Source organism: Aquarana catesbeiana, linkage group LG05, assembly GCF_042186555.1.
Source record: "Aquarana catesbeiana isolate 2022-GZ linkage group LG05, ASM4218655v1, whole genome shotgun sequence".
NCBI lineage: Eukaryota > Metazoa > Chordata > Amphibia > Anura > Ranidae > Aquarana > Aquarana catesbeiana.
The window spans coordinates 267,780,143-267,800,550 of NC_133328.1; the positions used below are offsets into that span (position 1 = coordinate 267,780,143).

The window sequence follows — 20,408 nt, forward strand, 5'->3', positions numbered from 1 at the left end:
AAATGCTGTGCATCAAGTAATTTAGTAATTTAGAAAATCCAAGCATCCTGCCTAAACAAAATCACAATCCTTAACGTAAAACTATAGGCAAAACATCATTTTTTCCATTTTGGATAGAGCAAGGAAGGGTTATGACCCCTGTCAGATTTTTTTTCGCCATCTGTGTCCCATTGCGGATATTTACCTTTACTTCCTGTTCCAAAGCCAAACAGGACGTGAGAGGAAATCCCTGCAAATGAAGGGAATTCCTTGGGGACCCCTAGGTCACCAGAACTAGTGTTCCTACTGGAAGATTTCCCCTCTATTACTTTTCTGGGCACAACCCATAATTTGGGGATTTCTTTTACTTTTCAATGATAATGGTAAACAGAACAAATAGAGAGGGTGAATCTTCCTAAAAGGGGCACAGACAGATATAGAAACTGGCAAGTGTTCCAATTCCTATCCATTCTATCGGAAACAACCTTTAGTTACACTTTAAAATGATACTAAACACACACACAGTTTAATTTACGTTGTCCCTTCTGTTTCTGTATATGCATGATGGCATGGTCATTATTTTAATAAAAAAAAAATAAAGAATAATAAAAAACATGGAAGTAGCTTTTTCCCAAATCGATACACAGTGGTCACACAACTCAGATCTTTCCCAGCCTCTCTATAGGGAAACATAAGCAGGAGGAGCCTCTACTCCTCTGCTGCTGGTCACATGTTCAAAATAAAAACAAATAAAACAAAACAAACATTGTTTGGAATACAGAGTAAAATAAATAATATCAATAAACTGTTTTGAAATACCATACAAATATACAATAGTTATAATAAAGAATTAGCCCCCTTTAAGATAATCACGTTTTGTTGCTTTGCAGCCTGAAATAAAGACAGACAGCTGTATTTGTGTTATAAGTGCAACTTCTAACATTCAAGTGAGAGATAGAACATAAATACCGTAAAATTTTGGAGGAAAATTTGCTGCCCTCTGCCAGAAAGTGGTCAATTGTCAAGAAAGTTTACCTTCCAACGTGACAATGACCCAAAGCAAACAGCAAAAAAGGCGTGGTTGAAGGAGAAAAAGGTGAATGTTCTTGCATGGTCTAGTCAGAGCCCAGACTGTAGTCCACAAACGATCACCATCAAATTTAACTAAATTTGAGCAGTTCTGCAAAGAAGGGTGTGCAAATATTGCAAAGTCTAGATGTGCAAAGTTAGAGACATATCCCAACAGACTAAAGGCTGCAATTAAAGTAAAAGGTGGTTCAACAAAAGACTGACTCAAGGGGGTGATCCATACTGACTCAAGGGGTGATCATTTTTCCAACTCAGGGATTCCGTTTTTGAATTTTTTTTTTTCGACATGTTGGTTTTATATCTTTCACTTGGATGTTAAAGCTGGATAAAACAAGAACTGTCTCTATCTTTATTTCAGGCTGCAAAGCAACATGTATTTTAAGGGGGTGATTAGTTTCTATACCCACTGTATATTTGAAATCAAATATTTATTATTTTTTGGCAACAACATGGGATGGACGGATTTCTGCCAGTCACAGCCTGTGTCTTAGAATATCAGCAAGGTGATACCTCCATCAATCTACATGTAATATCCCACCCCATTGTGTTTAGCTAGTTAGTGGGCATGGAGGAGGGGGGAGGGAGTGGGCTGTCATTTACCACGGTGTATACACCGACATGTTTGACTCTATAGCCATATGGGCTGCTCAGATTTCATAGGGAGGAAATGCTCAGCATAGAAACTCACTGAAAACTGAGCATGTGCAGAGTTGCCACTACTGCTGCAAAATCCATAGCTGAATTGGGGACATGAACAGAAGGTGGCGATAAAGAGCAGCAGGATCATCCAGGTATTTTGCACAATACAGAAAACAAATCCAATAGTGACTGAAGGAGTATGAACAGCATGTAATACACCATTCATTGATATATTTTTTTTATAGTGAGGGTTTAGTGACACTTCAACTACAGTCAGGACGTTTCTTTTTTTTTTTTCCATTTTAGACAGTTAGGTCTAAAGGGTTAGGTTAAAAGGTTAGGATTGCAATACTTGTAATTCTTTTTATAGTATAATAAAGTGTAATATATTGCAGCCCACCAATCCGATTTGGTGCCTACAATAATTTTCTTTTTTCCAGGCTTTTTTTTACCCTTTTTATCACCTGGTGATTCTGCTAGGAATACTCTTCTTGTCAATGTTCGCTCACTGTACCGCATCTATAAAAAGACTACTAAATAGCTCTCCCTTTCCTCACCATCATAGCATGGGGGGGAGTTGGTTCCTAGCTAAGGCTTCATTCTCACAAGGCGGATCCGCTAGCTCAGCAGGAGATCTCTCTGTTGATCTCCACTGAGCCGGCGGATGACAGGTCTGCCTCTGCTCATTGAGCGGGGAGGGGGCTGTGAGAGCGCCGTTGATTCCTATGGAGGGATCGGTCGAGAACGGACAGCATGTCCGTTTTCATCAGATCTCATCCATTCGGACGGATGCAAACGTATCGCCATATGTCTGATTTTAGTGGATTGGATCAGATCGGATGTCAGCAGACATGGTCACCGCTGACATCCGTCGCTCCTTAGACCTACATGGAGCGTCCGTTCAGGTCTGCCTAAAAAACTGGCAGGCAGACCCTAACGGTCCGTCCGTGTAAAAGGGGCCTAACAAAGCTAAAATGGAAAGGAGGAGAGATAATCCTGCTTGAGATAACATTGCAGAGTGAAGAGTACACAAGACATACGACAGCACTTTATTTCTGGCAGGATTAACAAGTATTGCTTTTACACTTACTGATACACTATATTGTCAAAATATTGGGACGCCTGCCTTTACACACACATGAACTTTAAAAGGGTTGTGAACTCTGTTACACCACTTGTACCTACAGGTAAGCCTATAGTAAGGCTTACCTGTAGGTACTGTAAATATCTCCTAAAAACTTACACAGTTTAGGAGACATTCACTATATACGCTGCTGCCGACGTCATCAGCGCATGCGCACTGAAGAAACAGCCCGCTGGCACAATTTCTTCAGGACCGTGCCGTCATCAGCAGATTCTACACACATGGGCGGGAGTGACGTCACCGCAAACCCGGAAGTAACTCTGGTGAAAGATGTCGGCCGTGGTAGCAGAATGCGGGTGGCACTGCAGGGAATCATTCTAAGGTAACTTCATAATGAGTTAGTATGTGAATGCATACTAGCTAATTATGCCTTTGTCTTGCAGGTTTTTTTGTTTGTTTTTTCCAAAGGCCTACAACCTCTTTAACCCCTTAACACCAAGCATACGCAGATGTGCGTACTCGGATTTCGGGAGTTATACCGGGATGATGCCTGCAGCTGCAGGCATCATCCCGGTACTGCTTTGTAGAGCGGGCGCTCGGCTTCCCTGGTATAACAACCGATGCGGCTAAAAGCTGCTCGGCTGTTATACCGGAGGAGCGGGAGGCGACGTCCCCCCCCCCCCCTCCCACCGCCTCCTGCCGGCCCGATGACCAATCGGCTGGGGACGGACTGGAACGAAGCCGTGAGCGCTTTCATTCCAGCCTCCTAGTCGTAAACACAGAAGCGGTGTCATAACGTCACTTCCCGTTTACTCGGCTGCCAATGGCGCCGGCTTTAAAAAAAATATACAGTATTCAGAATCACCGTTTTCGGCGCTTTCATTCCAGCCTCCTAATCGTAAACACGGAAGCGGCGTCATGATGTCACTTCCCGTTTACTCGGCTGCCAATGGCGCTGGCTTTAAAAAAAATATACAATATTCAGAATCACCGTTTTCGGCGATCTGAATACTTTGAAGTGCAAAGGAGGGATCGGGGGTCTTTTAGACCTAGTCCTAGTTGATACAGCCAGGTGGCCCAAGTTGGAAGTTGCAAGTAGACCCAGCAGGGTGTAGATTCATGCCCCCTGGCAGGGGAGTAGAGCTTGGGTTCAGGCCTCCTGGTGTAATAAAGATGGAAGTGCTTGATTAACACGTCTGCAAACAAAGCTTCAAAGAAAGCCATTGCTGCCAAGATGACTGATGGGCTGAGTTCAAAGAACAGCTGTCATTGAGGATTTGACCAGGGTCGGATGGCAATGATTCATGGACAAACGCTACCCTTAGTGACACTACAGCATGCCTTCAGGAGGATGGACAGATATTAGAAGGACTGCCTCTTATAGATATTGGATAGAAGGCTAGATGGGTGTTGTGTATAGGTGGGGTCCGAATGCAGTTTAAAAGTGCTCATTGAATAGAAAGTCTCTCTTGCCTGATGGCTCTTTTGCCATCGAGCCCAGCTGACCACCGACGACAACCTTACTTAAGTATCATTGATGTTCTTTTGTTTTAAATGCTCTGTAATATTTTCCTTTACTGTTTTTATGTTAGCGTTCCTATTTTATTGGAAAATAAATAAGACCCTGGTTTATATAAGCAGTGTGTTTTATTTTCAGTGGCTAACTGTTATTATTGTACCATCACCATTATCAGAGCTTTGATAGTCTAATTATGGGAATAGACAAGTTAATACACACATATTTTTTTTATTTATATATATATATATATATATATATATATATATATATATATATATATATATATATATATATATATATATATATATATATATATATATATATATATATTTTTTTTTTTTTTTTTTTAATTTATTTATACACACACACACACACACACACAATGGAATAAATAATGGAATAGAGGGAATCCATAACCATCTAATAATTATTTCATCATGTTAACTACTTCAGCTCCGGAAGGTTTCCTCACCAGCCCATTTTTTGCAATACGGCACTACGTTACTTTACCAGACAATTGTGTGATCATGCGATGCCGTACCCAAATAAAAATTTTTACTAGTAATGGCAGCAAGCAGCGATTTTTAGCAGGACTGCGACATTGCAGTGGACAAATCTGACACTGAGTGACACTTTTTAGGGAACAGTGACACCAATACAGTGATCAGTGCTTAAAAAAAATAAAATGTCTTCATCAATTTAGACCAATACTACTACATGTTTTTTGGTTAAATAAATCCAAATACCGTATATACTCGAGTACAAGCCAAGTTTTTAGGCTGAACCCCATCCCCCCCCCCCCACGGCTTATACTCGAGTGAGCCGTACAGCAGCTGTACCTTTGATTACTAAAATAGCGGGTGTCTTCCGCTGTGTTATGCAGTCTGTTTGGCCGTCCATCGTGACAAAGCCCCGCCTCCTCCTCGTTCGAGATAGAGGAACACTGATACAATGCTGGGAAACTGCATCAGTGTTCCGTCTATCACGGATGAGGAGGCGGCGGGGCTTTGTTGCAATGGACGGCCGAACAGACTGCATAACACAGCGGGAGACACCCGCTGTTTTAGTTATCAAAGGTATGGCTGCAGATGGGCACAATGAGGCTGCAAATGGGCATTGTTTACCCAGTAGCTGCTGCATTTTCCCAACATAGGCTTATACTCAAGTCAATACGCTTTCCCAGTTTTTTGTGGTAAAATTAGGGGTCTCGGCTTATATTCGGGTCGGCCTATACTCGAGTATATACGGTAAGTGTATATTGATTGGTTTACGCAAAAGTTATAGCGCGTCTACAAACTATGGGATAGATTAAGGGACTTTTTTTTTTTTACTAGTAATGGCCGCGATCAGTGATTTTTAGCGGGACTGCGACATTGCAGTGGACAAATCTGATACTAAGTGAGACTTTTTAGGGAACAGCGACACCAATACAGTGATCAGTGCTTAACCCCTTCAGATCCGCGCTGAGATGAATGACGGCTACAGCACGGATCTACTTTGCCGGGAGGCCATCAATAGATGTCCTCCCCTTTGCATGCCCTCCTTTGCCCGCCCCCCCCCCCCCCCCCCCGCAGGGCATGCGCTGTGATCACTGAGTCAATGAGACTCGAGTGATCACAGATCAGAGTAAGGGGGTCGATCCCCGCCCCTTACCACGTGATCAGCTGTCAGCCAATGACAGCATATTGATCTGGTAAGTTAAGTAGCAGAGGGGGTTGTGAATCTGCTTTGGTGTTAATGAAATTAAAGTGGATGTAAACCCAATGTCTTCCTTTCTAAACTGCTGCCATAGGGGTTATCTATAAGGATATACATGGCTCCTGCATGTATCCTTACCTGTCAAATGTCTCCCCTCTCTCTGTTATTAGACATATTCTGTGGGTGGGTCTAATGTCTGGAGCTCGGTGGGTGGAGTCGTGGACTCCCTGCCCACCTCTACACTCCCCCTGTCAATATGCATTTTCTCTGTGTATTTCTAATACTGAACTTCTGCTGAACTTCTGCTATGATCTCTAACATTCAGTGAAAAGACAGGAAAGTAACCACATGACTTCAACATGCCAAATCATGCTGAGGTGTGGAACAGCCAATCCTTGCAGAGCTGCTGAAGAAAGGAGTGGGGGAGGGAATTTAAAAATACTGCATGTCTCTTAGGCTAATGCACGAGATGTAAATCACCTGTCACTCACAGCAAGGGGGAGTATTTGACAAAGTTTTTCTCAGTTTGTCAAGAATTGTCTCACTGAACAATAAAAGGGGATTGCTCAGAGATGGATTAACTCTGTGTGGCAAGACTGGGCTAAAATGATAGCAAATCTTATACTCTACAGTATGATAAAAAAAAATAAAAAATTCAAGTTAGACTTACCGGTAACTTGTTTTCCAGGAGTCTTTCAGGACAGCACATGAGAGAGTGGCTCCACCCACTAGGAAACACAAACTCCACCACATTTTAAAAGGAGGCTTCTCTCCACAGCTCATCAGTTGTAGTAGAGTACCTCCGGCCCAAGCTGGAACACATAATCATAATACGGTTAATTCAAAGCACACACTATATATATATATATATATATATATATATATATATATATATATATATATATATATATCTCACACACACATATACATACATATACACACACTTCCATATACGTTTAAATAGATAGAGAGATAGATATATATATATCTATCTCTCTATCTATAAACATGAAGGGCGGGTAGTTTGCGGTCCTGAAAGACTCCTGGAAAACAAGTTACCGGTAAGTCTAACTTGAACTTTCCCTTATCGTCTTTCAGGACAGCACATGAGAGGATAATCGAGACTTACCAACTAGGGAGGGACAACAGCCTGCAGGACCTTTCTGCCAAATGCCTGATCACCAGCTGACAGAAGATCCAATCTGTAGTGACGGACAAATGTAAGATAACTTGACTACGTAGCCGCCTTACAAATTTGGTCTGGGGTGGCACCAGCTTTTCCTGCCCATGTAGTGGCTAGAGCTCTAGTAGAGTGTGCTCGTACTCCCTGAGGAGGAGACAAATACGACTGGACATAAGCTTCTGAAATAGCCATTCTTAACAATCTGGCAATTGATCCCTTTGAAGCTTGCCTTCCTTTTCTGTTGCCAGAAAACAAAACAAATAAAGAGTCCGAAGACCTGAAGTCCCTTGTTTTTTCTAAGTAATGTAATAAAGTTCTTCTTACATCTAATTTATGAAATAATTCTTCCTTACTTCCCAAAGGATCTGAACAAAAAGTTGGCAGGATGATTTCCTGCGACCTGTTATGGACTGATGCCACTTTTGGTAAAAACCCCGGATCTGTTCTAAGCACAATCCTGTCTGGGTAAATCAACATAAAGGGCTCTTTAACTGAAAGTGCATGAAGTTCTCCAATTCTTCTCGCAGATGTAACTGCTACTAAGAATACCGTCTTCAGAGTTAAATTCTTTAAAGAGATTGACTGTATCGGTTCAAAAGGATCTTTTGTGAGTACTTGTAAGACCACTGTCAAGTCCCATCTTGGAAAGAGTCTAGTGGGAACTGGTCTGGATCTAGTAAGTGACCTGAAAAATCTTGTGACCAACAGAACTGAGGAAATAGGTCGATCCAGGTATACTCCTACAGCCACTTGTACTTTAAGAGTGCTAATTGCCAGCCCTTTGTCTACCCCATTCTGCAGAAATTCCAGAACAGACACAATGTCTTCTAAATTTCGGTTTGCCGAGCGACACCAAGAGTTGTAGATTTTCCAAACTTTAGCGTAGATATCTCTAGTCACCTTCTTTCTACTAGCAAGCAGAGTGGATACTAGAGGCTCTGACAAACCTTTGTTCTTTAACAACTGCTCCTCAGATACCAAGCAGTGAGACTTAGTCTTGCTATATCCAGATGATACACTGAACCTTGAAGTAGTAAGTCCTGCCTGAGGGGAAGTTGCCAGAATGGTTTGACTGACATTAGTAGAATGGAGGAAAACCAGGCCCTTTTTGGCCAATACGGGGTGATCAAGATTACCGACACCTTCTCCTTTTGTATTTTTCTCAATACCAAAAGAATTAGCTGAAAAGGGGGAAGGCATAACCCAGCTGAATCTTCCAAGGATGTGCCAGGGCATCTATCCCTATCAAGCCGTTGTCTCGGTGCAAAGAGAAGAACCCAGGAGCTGAGCATTTTCTCTTGATGCGAATAAATCCACCTGCGGGCACCCCCACGTCTGGGTGATTAGAGTGAATATTTCTGGATTCAGACTCCACTCTGCCTCCTGAATTTTTTATCTGCTCAAGAAGTCTGCTACTCCATTTAGCGTGCCCTTGAGATGCACTGCTGACAGGGAAAGTAGATACCTCTCTGCCCATTCTAGGATCTCTGAAGATAGCAGTAGAAGCGAACCGCTCCTTGTGCCACCTTGTTTGTTCAGGTATGCCACTGTGGTGGCGTTGTATGACAGAATCTGCACATGTGACCCCTGAAGTTTTGGAGAGAAGGCAACCAAGGCTAGAGCGACTGCCTTTAACTCCCTCCAATTTGATGACCTTTCTGCTTCCACTGGGGACCAAACTCCCTGAGCTATGTCTTGACCCCAGTGTGCTCCCCATCCCGAACTGCTGGCGTCTGTCGTTATCCTTCTCTCTGTTGGGAAGGACCAGAGTAAACCTCTTGACAGCACTGCCTGATCTCTCCACCACCAAAGGGTCCTTTTTACCCTGGTGGGAAGTTTTACCTTTGAGTCTAAAGTTTCTGGACTGTGATCCCAGATCCTTAAGAGAAAATTCTGAAGGGGTCTGAAATGGAGTCTGGCCCATTGAAAGGCCGGCATAGTTGAGGTCAAGGTTCCCAGTACTGACATAACCCTTCTGACTGATACCTCCAGGTTCGTCTGAAGGCTGGATACTGCATGCAATACCTTTACTTTCTTCTCTTATGGAAGAAAGATCTTTTGATCTACTGAGTCTATCAGAAACCCCAGAAATTGGACCCTTTGTGCTGGATTGAAATTTGATTTTTGAATCCAACCTAAGGCCTCCAGATGATTGCGAGCCTTGATGAAATCCTCCTGTAACTTTCCCTGGAAGGGGCAAAGAAGAGGAGGTCGTCCAGGTAAGGGATGACCGCAACCCCTTGCAGCCAAAGGGGAGCTAAGGCTTCCGCCATAATTTTGGTAAATATTCGCGGGGCGGAAGACAGACCAAACGGGAGGGCCCTGAATTGAAGATGCAGAACCTCCCTCCCCATATTTACTGCCAGCCTTAGGTATCTCTGACACTGAGCAGCTATAGGTATGTGCAGGTATGCGTCCCTTAAGTCGATTGATGCCATAAAACATCCCTTGACTAAGAGATTTCTTAACGAAAAGATGGAGTCCATGCGGAATCGCCTGGATTGGACTGATCTGTTTAACGGTTTTAAATTGAAGATGAGCCGAAAACTTCCTGACGGTTTCTTTATCAGAAAGATATGGGAGTAGAACCCTTGGTAATCTTCCTCCGGAGGTACCCGAATCACAACGCCCTGTTTTATCAGATCCCCTAACAGGTTCTTCATGGCTAGGGCCTTTGTTGTGTCTCTTGGCAGATTTCTTACACAGTACCTCTCTGGAGGAAGGTCCAACAGCTCTATCTTGTATCCCTGGGCTATCAAGTCCAAAATAAAAGGATTTTTTGTTATGTTTGCCCACAGAGGAAGGAATTTTTGAAGCCTTCCTCCCACAGGCACCACCAAATCATTGTGTTTTATTGCCCGGCATAGGAGGATTAAAAAGAACATGCCCTCTGCCTTTTCTTCTTTGCGCCGACCAATTCTTCTTTTTTCTTGGGGCCTGTTACCTTTTTCCTGATTTTTTTGAGGTCGAAAAAACCGCCTAACCGGCTGTTTCTTCTTTTTTATAGGAAAGGATTTCTTCTTATCAGCTGTTCTATCCAAGATAGACTCTAGCTCAGGACCAAATAACAGATCTCCCAAAAATGGAACCCCACATAATTTATTTTTGGAAGCTGCGTCCCCAGGCCATGTTTTCAGCCATAAAACTCTCCTAGCTGAAATGGTCAGGGCCCCTGATCTAGCTGACATTCTAATTGAATCTGCAGAGGCGTCAGAAATATATGCTACAGCTGCTGTAAGCGTTGAGAAGGAATCTAGAATCTCCTGTTTGGGTGAATCAGCTATAATATGTGCTTTTAACTGATTCAGCCAAAACTCCATATTTCTGGAGACACAAGTCGTAGCCATAGCCGGCTTGAGATTCCCTATAATGGACTGCCAGGCTTTCTTAAGCTGTTGATCCGCCTTCTTATCCATAGGATCCTTCAAAGTACCCATGTCCTTAAATGCCAGATCTGTTGACCTGGATACTTGGGAAAAAGCTGCATCCAACTTCGGAACTTTATTCCAAAGTGACGCAACTGCCTCTTCTTCTACAGAGTGTGAGGGGGGATGTCCCCTTTGGGTAGTCGGGCCAGCCTCAGCCTCTACCATTGGGGTTAAGTGTGAGTCCTGAGAGGGGTCTGAGGTAGTTGCCTGACTTAATGCTGGTGTTACAAGAGAGGAGCGAAAGGCCTGTATAGTAGCATCTAGCTCCTTCTTAACTGATGCGATTATGTCGCTGCACGCAGAAGAAGCCTCTTCCTTGACTAAGGCGTCAATGCAAATTTGGCATAGAGTCTTCTTCCAACCCTCTAGTAACTTCGTTTTACATGAGGGACATCTCTTTTTAATAGCTGGTTCAGAGCTCTTAGCCTGCCAGAAAAAAAATGACAAAAAGAGAAAACACCAGCATCTAATTAAGCCAAAGCTTCCTCCTAACGGACTCACCACAGGTGCACAGGTAGAACAGCAGTTAACCCCCTGTGCCCAGACAGGCCCCAGCCACCAAGGGGGAAAAAAACATTTGTGAGAGGGGCACCACAGTAACCAGGATAGTGTCTCTATACCCTCTTACCTGGGCCTTGCTGGTGCCTGTACCTGTCCCACATGCGGCTGCCACAGAATCCATAGTGGTGCTGCTTCAATCAGTGGCGAACGCCGGTTCCGGAGTCCAAAAACGCCGTTGCGCCGGACCAGAACCGGCAATATAGGCACCAGGACCGTTCCTCCCTTCTTCCCCTGCGCCATCTCCGATCGGAAATGATGCGCCTATTCCTAGTGCCGCCCCCTTGCCGGATACCTCACTTCCGGCCGGCCGAGTTTCTACTCTGCCTCTACCAAGATGGCGGCGGCCTGTAATGCCATTACGCGGTTTCAAAACGAATGGCTGCCGCCGCCTAAGGAGCGGCTCCAGGACCGGTCCAGCTCATTTGAGCAAAGAAAAGGAAAAAGGAGCCCACTTACCAGCAACCCTGTGGCGCGGTGTGGGAGGATTAGACTCTATGGAGAAAATATTAGGTGTGGTGGGGTAGGCAGCCTGGCCTCTCAGGATAGCACCATAAGAGACCCTGGCCCCTACTAGGTGTTCCCTTGCCGGAGGAAACACAAAAACTGATGAGCTGTGGAGAGAAGCCTCCTTTTAAAATGTGGTGGAGTTTGTGTTTCCTGTTTCCTAGTGGGTGGAGCCACTCTCTCATGTACTGTCCTGAAAGACGATAAGGGAAAAATTCGGGTTTACATCCACTTTAAAAACAGGAATGGTTTTACAGGTGGAGGCCACTGACCTTTCTTCCCCCACTCATCTTTTCTGACTGTTTTTCACTAGTTTTGCATTTGGCTAGGGTCAGTGTCCCTACTGGTAGCATGAGGCGATACCTGGACCCTAAAAAGATTGCACAGACAGTCCAACTACTCCAGGATGGCACATCAATACGTGCCATTGCCAAAAGGTTTGCTGTGTGTCCCAGTACAGTCTCAAGAGCATGGAAGAGATTCCAGAAGACAGGCAGTTACTCTGGGAGAGCTGTACGGGAACGTAGAAGGTCCTTAACCGATCAGCAAGACCGGTATCTGCTCCTTTGTGCAGGGAGGAACAGGATGGGCACTGCCAGAGCCATACAAAATGACCTCCAGTAGGCTACTGATGTCAATGCCTCTGACCAAACAATCAGAAACAGACTTCATGAGGGTGGCCAGACGTTCTCTAGTGGGCCCTGTGGCTCACTGCCCAGCACTGTGGAGCTCGATTGGCATTTGCTATTGAACACCAGAATTGGCAGGTCAGCCACTGGCACCCTGTGCTTTTCACAGATGAGGGGAGGTTCACCCTGAGCACATGTAACACACGTGCAAGGGTCTGGAGAAGCCATGGAGAACATTATGCTGCCTGTAACATCATTCAGCATGTCCGGTTTGGTGGTGGGTCAGTGATAGTCTGGGGAGGCATATCCATGGAGGGATTCACAGACCTCTACAGGCTAGACAATGGCACCCTGACTGCCATTAGGTATCAGAATTAAATCCTTGGACCCATTGTCAGACCCTATGGTGGTACAATGGGTCCTGGGTTCCTCTTAGTGCATGACAAGGCCCAGCCTTATGTGGCAAGAGCATGCAGCCAGTTCCTGGAGGATGAAGGAATTGATACCATTGGCCCCCACGCCCGCCTGTCCTAAATTCAATAGAACACCTCTGGGACATTATGTTTCAATCCATCCGATGCCACCAGGTTCAACTCAATCTGTTCAGGAGCTCAGTGATGTCCTGGTCTAGATCTGGGAGGAAATACCCCATGACACCATCCGTCGTCTCATTAAGAGCATGCCCCAACATTGGCAGGCATGCATACAAGCATATGGAGGCCACACAAACTACTGAGTGCCCTTTTGAGTTGCTGCAATTAAATTTCAGCAAAATGGACTAGCCTGCTGCATCATTTTTTCAATTTGATTTTTGGGGTGTCTTTGAATTCAGCCCTCAGTAGGTGGATAATTTTCATTTCGATCAAACGATGTGGCATCCTTTCGTTATGAACACATTACCCAGTCCATATCAGTATAGATATCCAGCAAATTTTTCCCCATTGAGATCTGATGCGTTTTCAAAGTGTTCCTTTAACTTTTTATAGCAGTGGACAGATAAGATAGGTTCGATAGATAAGATAGACTATTTTTCTAGGTAAATATATTTCTCAAGGTGCTATTGACATGAAATTTTCACCACATGTCGGTAACAATCCATGCAATCCATACAAAGAAACCAAACACAAATAAGCTCAGAAATAAAGTTATGTGTAATAAAATGTAATGACACAGGGAAAAAGTATTGAACACATAAAGAAAGAGGTGCAAAAAAGGCATGGGAGGCCAAGACACCAGCTAAAATCTGTTAGTAATTAGAAAGCAATCCTACCCCTTGTCAGTGCAAATTAATATCAACAGGCATCTCATGATGGGTAAATGCAAAGAGCTCTCTCAAGACCTTCGCAACCTAATGCCGCGTACACACGATCGGACATTCAGACAACGAAATCCTGGACTTATTTCCGACGGATGTTGGCTGAAACTTGTCTTGCATACTCACGGTCGCACAAATGTTATCGGAAATTCCGATCGTCAAGAACACTCTGATGTACAACACGTACGACGGCACTATAAAGAGGAAGTTCAATAGCCAGTGCGCCACCCTTTGGGCTCCTTCTGCTAAACTCGTGTTAGTAGAAGTTTGGTAAGAGACGATTCGTGCTTTTTAGCCTCGTGCTTTTCAGATCGTTACTGCTCTTCAGTTTGTGTTTTTGGGTTCGTATCTGGTTTTCAGGGCATGTAGTCAGTTCGCATCTGGTTTTCAGTGCGTATTTTTATAGTACGTATTTGATTCTCAGTGCATTCTTGTCCGCTCGTTTCTGATTTTCAGCTCGCTCTTCTCAGGCCTTTCTGATTTTCAGTGCGTTCTGTTAGTTCGTTCTGACCAGCCGACCATTTTGAAGCCATGTTGCGGGTACGTACTCGTCATAGAGTTCGTGCTATGCGGGGGCTTGGTGTTGGGGTTCTTACTTTGACCCAAGCTTAGTCCATGAACAGGGTGAGGAGGAGTTCATGGACGAAGAATTGGTTGCTCCAGCGTGACCAATTCTCTCATATGCCTTTGTTGTGGGAGATCCGTGAGAATAATTCTGATCATTTCAGGAATTATCTCCGGATGACGGACCCCGTTTTTCACCGTTTGTTGGCTTTGCTGTCCCCTTATATTACGAAGCAGGACACCTGCATGCGGCAAGCCATCACTCCCGAGCAGAGACTAGTCGCCACCTTGCGGTACTTGGCAACAGGGAGAAGTCTGCAGGACATCAAGTTCTCGACAGGCATCTCCCCCCAGGCTCTGGGAATCATTCCAGAGACCTGTTCTGCCACCATTCAGGTCCTGCAGAAGGACTATATTAAAAGGTAAGATTTCTCTAACATCACATTCTATGTATTTAATGTTTGCTAATGTATTGTATTTATTTCATCATTCCATAATTACCACGATTGTAATATGCTATGAATGTCTCCTTTGTTCTCATGCATGCTGGAAGTTTTTAAAGTTCCTTTTTTGTCCTTCATGCATATTTGCCTTCACTAACCTCCCCAGCATGCTATCCTGGACCCATACACACCTAGCCTAGTCACTTAATGTATTTTGTCAGCTCCATAGTAGTGCTTTACCCTAAACACCCCCTAAAATGTGTACAAATGTTATTTGTGTCCTTAAATTCATGCAGAGTGCCAGAGGCTTTTTTTTTGGGGTCCTCAAATCATTTGGAACCCTCCCTCCCCCCAACCACTAAGTCAACCGATATCAATCCTCTGCTGACTTTGCCAAACCCATTCACACTATACCTACCTCTTTTGTGGTCATATTTCTGTACAAATTCACCAAAGCATGTAGTGAAAGGGCCTGCCTAAATACTTTCAAATGATGCGGTTTCAAGTTTTGTTCTCCTATTATCTTGATAGGTCATTGCAGAATGTAAAAATGTGCTTCAATTTGTACAGTGTGTATTTATATTTTTGTATTATGACACTTCTTACCTGTCCAGTGGGCTGCCAATAGTGTAAGTAAGGAGGGGCTGGCCAAAGTAACACACATTATTTATGCATTCAGCTCTCAATGAAGTGGAGAGGGTTACCTGTCCAAAACATCCCCCCCCCCCTAAAATTTTTACAATGGGCCATCAGAGGGGGTGAGGAATCTGATAAGCAGACCTTATATTTTTGTCTTTAAATACTCCTTCAAATAAATGCTATTCTGATGTTGGCCAAGAATGTTTGTGTCTTATCTGTTTGCAATGTGAAAATGTACCAATTTTTTTTTTCTTGTTTCACTCCACAGTTTCCTTCAACGCCACAGGAATGGCAGACTGTGGCTTCCCAATTTGCCCAGCAGTGGGACTTTCCCAACGGCGAAGGGGCAATTGATGGGAAACACGTCCACATAGTCCCACGCCCCAACTAGGGGTCATACTATTGCAACTATAAGGGGTTTAATAGTATTGCGATGTTGGCGGTGGTGTCGGCAACATATGAGTTTCTCTATGTGGACGTGGGGAAGAATGGCCGGATGTTGGATGGTGGAGTTATCACCCAGACCAAGTTCTACAGACGGCTCCAGAGTGGTGGCTTGGGATTGCCACCTCCGAAAGACAACGTGGCTGGTCTGCAGTTCGTCCTTGTCGCTGATGAAGCGTTTGGGCTGGACCTGATGCGGCTGTTCCCGATGAGGACCCTCATCCCAGACCAGAGGGTTTTTAACTACCGGCTGGCCAGAGCAAGAATAGTGGTGGAGAATGCTTTCGGGATAATGGCCAGCCGGTTCCGCCTATTCCTTATGCCAATCAACATGGCGGAATATAAACTTAACCATATAATACTTGCATGCTGCATTCTACACAATTTTTTAAGGAGAAATGCTATGTACTAATGTGGCCTCAGTTGAGCCTAAGGCCGGATTTCAAGAACAAACCCTGGCGGTGCTTGAAGCTGGCCGTCCTGGCTTGCCCCCCCCAAAGCGCCCGTGAGGTCCGTCTAAAATATATGGGAGTACTTTGCGGGTAGGGGGGGCCATTGATATGCCAGAGAATGTTTAAGAAACATTTTTAAAATACATTTTTAATTAAAACTGAAATAAGATTTCCTTTGATTTACTGCTTGCGTTTCTTTTGGCTGTATCCTAGGTTGTCCAATGGACTTTTCTTTTTGGCCATTTTCTTCAATAGTGAAAATGTAATTTTTTTGATACATGAGGTGACAATCTCTTCTTCAGCTAACTATTATTATGTTGTGGGTCTGCTACACACACACACACACCTTGTTTTGTTGTTAATGTATGTAATACATTAATGATAAAAATATTCATCATTTTCAGCACCATGAATTAAATTTTTTGAGTCACGAAAACGTTCTGATTGGGGCAAATTTTAAAGAACTGTGGGTGTTGTTTACTAAAGGAAAATCCACTTTGCACTACAAGTGCACTTGAAACTGCACTGAAAGTGCACTTGTAGTGCAAAGTGGATTTGCCTTTAGTAAATAACCCCCATTGTCACTGTGAACACCAACTTACTCCAAAAACTGCTATTGAGCATTGAAAGAAGAAGCCACACATTGTTGAGTAGAAAACATTTTACTCAAAGCACATTCACATGTGCGTTAGAAAAGGGTTTTTGAACAAACCAACATATTTTTTGAATAACATTTTTTTGTTTGACAGTATAAATATCCTTTTTTGAGGTAAACAGGCATGTTTAAAACCATAAAATACACAACTCAGGAACTTAAAAAGTTCAACTATGATAAATTGAAGGCAATATCAGACATTAGTATGTCCAAACTGTGTTGCTCTTGCCTTCATCAGATGGGGTGATGTCACCCCTGTGAAAGCCAAATTTTGAAGATGCACACAAATTGAGAGTCAAAATGAAGATTTCTCTCCTGATCCCATGCCTAATGTCAACATGTGCTAGCTCCCATCATGGGAGATCAATGGACATGTTTCGGGGGTGCAACCCCTTCCTCTTAGCTACTTTAGTTGCGAGGAAGGGGTTTCACCCACAAAACGCGTACAATGATATCCCGCGATGGCAGATAACACATGTTGACACACTGTGCATCTTCAAAATTTGGCTTTCAATATACTTTAAAAAGGTTAGAAAAATAAAAATATAAAACTATTTGAATAATTTTGGTGCATTTTAGATTCTGCCTAAAACATCAATGATGCTTTTGAGTCTTTATTTAACATCATTGATGTCTTCCTTGATCTTCTGTAAATCCCGATTGCACACCATGATCTCCCCGATGAGGATCTGTGCACTTGCGAGATGAGTTTCTTCTTCCACAACATCCACATCACCTAAGATTAAAAAACACACCATGTATAATAAATATGCAGGCATACATCTATTACCTGAAGCTGTGGTCTCAGACACTCACCTGTTGTGGTCACTATTTAGCCCAATTCATAAACCTCTCCTTCCTCCACATCCTCTGGTTGTGGTGCGGGGATTTCCCCTTCTTTAGGAGGTTGTGGGTCCCTGGTGTCCTCTGATCTTTTCTCCCCATGTGAATAAAAAAAAAAAAAAGGTATACTTAGCACAAAGATATTTGAGGGCAGAAACAGTAATATAAAACATTGCTTGGAAGTGTCGTACAATTGTCTGTATTGGCAGAGTTCCAAGCTGAAGAAATGATTTTTCCCTTTCTTAAAGCTGGAATATTTACCTTTTTTGGGAAAGTATCACACATGTAGAGACTCCTAGTATCCACTGGAGCACCTGTGTGGGACATCCTAAAAATTTTGTTCTGGTGTCCCACACTAGTGCTCCTGCGTCCAGATGTGTAAACAGCTGCTGAGTGTCCTCTCCTTACACTGAATAAAGTTTGCATTTCATTCTAGTTACAAACCCATCTAGACAACAATGTACTAAACTTCTTTTAATACAAATAGGCATGACCAAAATGTAGTTAACCTGCATCTGCCAAAGACATCGTATTAGTGGGCGAACGAACGAACGATGTTTACTATGAACAATTACTGTGCCCACGAACCTGAAACTTGCCATTTTAAACTGTACAACAGTAAAGAAAAGCACATGCAGCAGCACAAATTTAATAATAATAATAATATATAGGAACAAAATACTTACTTTTTTGCAGCACCCTCTTGATTCTTCTGTGCTGATCCTGCGCCCTCAATTTCAGGTATGACCATAGTTTTCAGTTGATCCTTGGATCGCCATACCCCCAAATTCTTCTGCAGACTTTTCACAACTTTAGCCATGATCTTGGCCTTTCTCACATTTGGGTTTGGGTAAGGTCCATGCTTCCCGTCATAGTCGGCCCTCTTCAAGATGTCCACCATCTCACCAAAGGACATATTTGAGGCCTTAAATCTCCTCCAGGATCAGGACATTTGTGGCTCCGGGCTTTCGTCGTCTTATTCGTTGCTGCTCTCCTCTGCATGCACTTGCACTTTCTTCGCCATGTGCTCTCCCACTGCGCCGAAAGAGAAGGGGCGGGGAATTGACTAGAAAGAAGGTCAGGGGCGGGCGGATTTTCACGCATGCGCAGTGTATATAAAGCGTAACACGCGTGCATTGTATGTACGATCTGTGAGCGGAGGACGGAGTAGTGTAAGCACCAATTGTGATAACAAATGTACAATTTGAACTTGGGGCATCAGTGGTCTATACTGCTTCTAGATTGAGGCCTATATTGGGACAAGATTAGGAGAGTTTAGCCTGACATTAGGGTTTGTCTTGTGTTGTGTCTTGCAGAGAAAATGGATCGATTTAATGATCACAACTTCCTCCCCCGATTTATTGATATGTACAGAGAGCTGCCCTGTCTGTGGGAGGTGAAACACCCCTTTTATACTAATAAAAGAAAGAGGCAGGCAGCGCTGGATCAATTGCTGGAATTGGTGAAGCCGCAGAGCCCCACGGCAAACATCAACTATTTGAAGGCCAAAATTGGTGGCCTGAGGAGCACATATAATAGGGAGTGCAAGAAAGTCCAGGATTCCATGAGATCAGGAGCAGCAGCAGATGATTATGTACCCAGGCTGTGTTACTATGACAGACTGCGTTTTTTGTCAGACCAGACTGAAATCAGGCCATCACTCTCAACCCTTCCTTCCACTCTTCCTTCCACCTCAGATGAGGCTTCCGAAGTCCAACCTGGGCCTTCCACCCAGGAAGATGATGTGGAGGAGCCCAGCTTGAGTCAGGTATAGCATTGTTTAACATATTTCTCAAAATTGTGTTTGATTGAACAATAAACTAAAACTATGTCCCATTTTCATACACAGGAAAGCCTCAGCCAGGAGGAGGCTGTAGAAAGTGGCAGCCAGGAGGTGGCCGGGCCCAGTAGCCTGACCAAATCCCAGGTTCCTCCCCTCCGCCTTCCAACAATAAAGTACCAGGAAGGGAAGGAACGTGAAGGAGTGAGCACTTTCTTTGATTCGGGAGGCTACTGCAGCCCTCAGAACCACCCCCAATCTTAAGAGGCCTATGCCTGCATGGTAGCCAGCAAAATGCAGGAAATGGAAGTGGGTCAACGCCTATTTTGTGAGGAAGTGATCTATCTGGCCCTAAATAATGGGTTGAGGGGCGAAATCACAAGCAAAACCCACCTGTGCGAGTTGGACCATCCTCCTTCTCCACCTCCTGCCACAACTCCAACACCAGAGCCACAGCCCGGAAGCAATCGTGGAAGGAAGCGTGTAAGGAAGACAAGAAAGTGATGGCCTGGGTTCAGTCTGGTCTGACAAAAGACGCAAGCTGTTGTAGGACCACAGCCTCAGGACATACATGTCATCTTCTGCCGATCTCACAGAGTCCTGGACCGGATTGTGCTCCCTACTAAATGGACTCCTCAGGCTACCAATTTTGCCTGTCAAATAATCGATGTGTATCCTGGGGTACAAAGGCTTTGCCAATTTCACCAGTTTATCCAGCGTTGCCATCCTCTTTATTTTGTTATGACCCCTAATAAATGCCTAGTTTATTTTCACAAATACTTGTGTTTTAGTTCAAAAAGGACAGTTTGTTTGTGAGTAGGAAGGTACATTTCAAAAATACAATGTCAAATTAACAAGGGACACCAACATCAAATAACCTCCTTGAGGTTAAAAAATACAAGATAATAATGGTGTTGTGGTAACTTGACACACAAAAACGACAAAAAATATATTATGGAG

General features: G+C 43.8%; 1 protein-coding gene across 6 annotated transcripts in view; it reads right to left on the minus strand.

The window, feature by feature from the left end:
• ICE1 (interactor of little elongation complex ELL subunit 1) overlaps positions 1-20,408 on the minus strand; it is a 467,878-nt gene that overhangs the window by 353,458 nt on the left and 94,012 nt on the right. Inside the window, exon 1 of one of the 6 annotated variants that reach the window (XM_073630761.1) lies at positions 6,679-6,814. The exons of the other annotated variants lie outside the window; for them this stretch is intronic. Coding sequence (XP_073486862.1) covers positions 6,679-6,717 — 39 coding nt within the window. The 5' untranslated portion in view covers positions 6,718-6,814. Of the gene's footprint in view, positions 1-6,678; positions 6,815-20,408 lie in introns of those variants that run through there. 6 annotated transcript variants of the gene reach the window in all.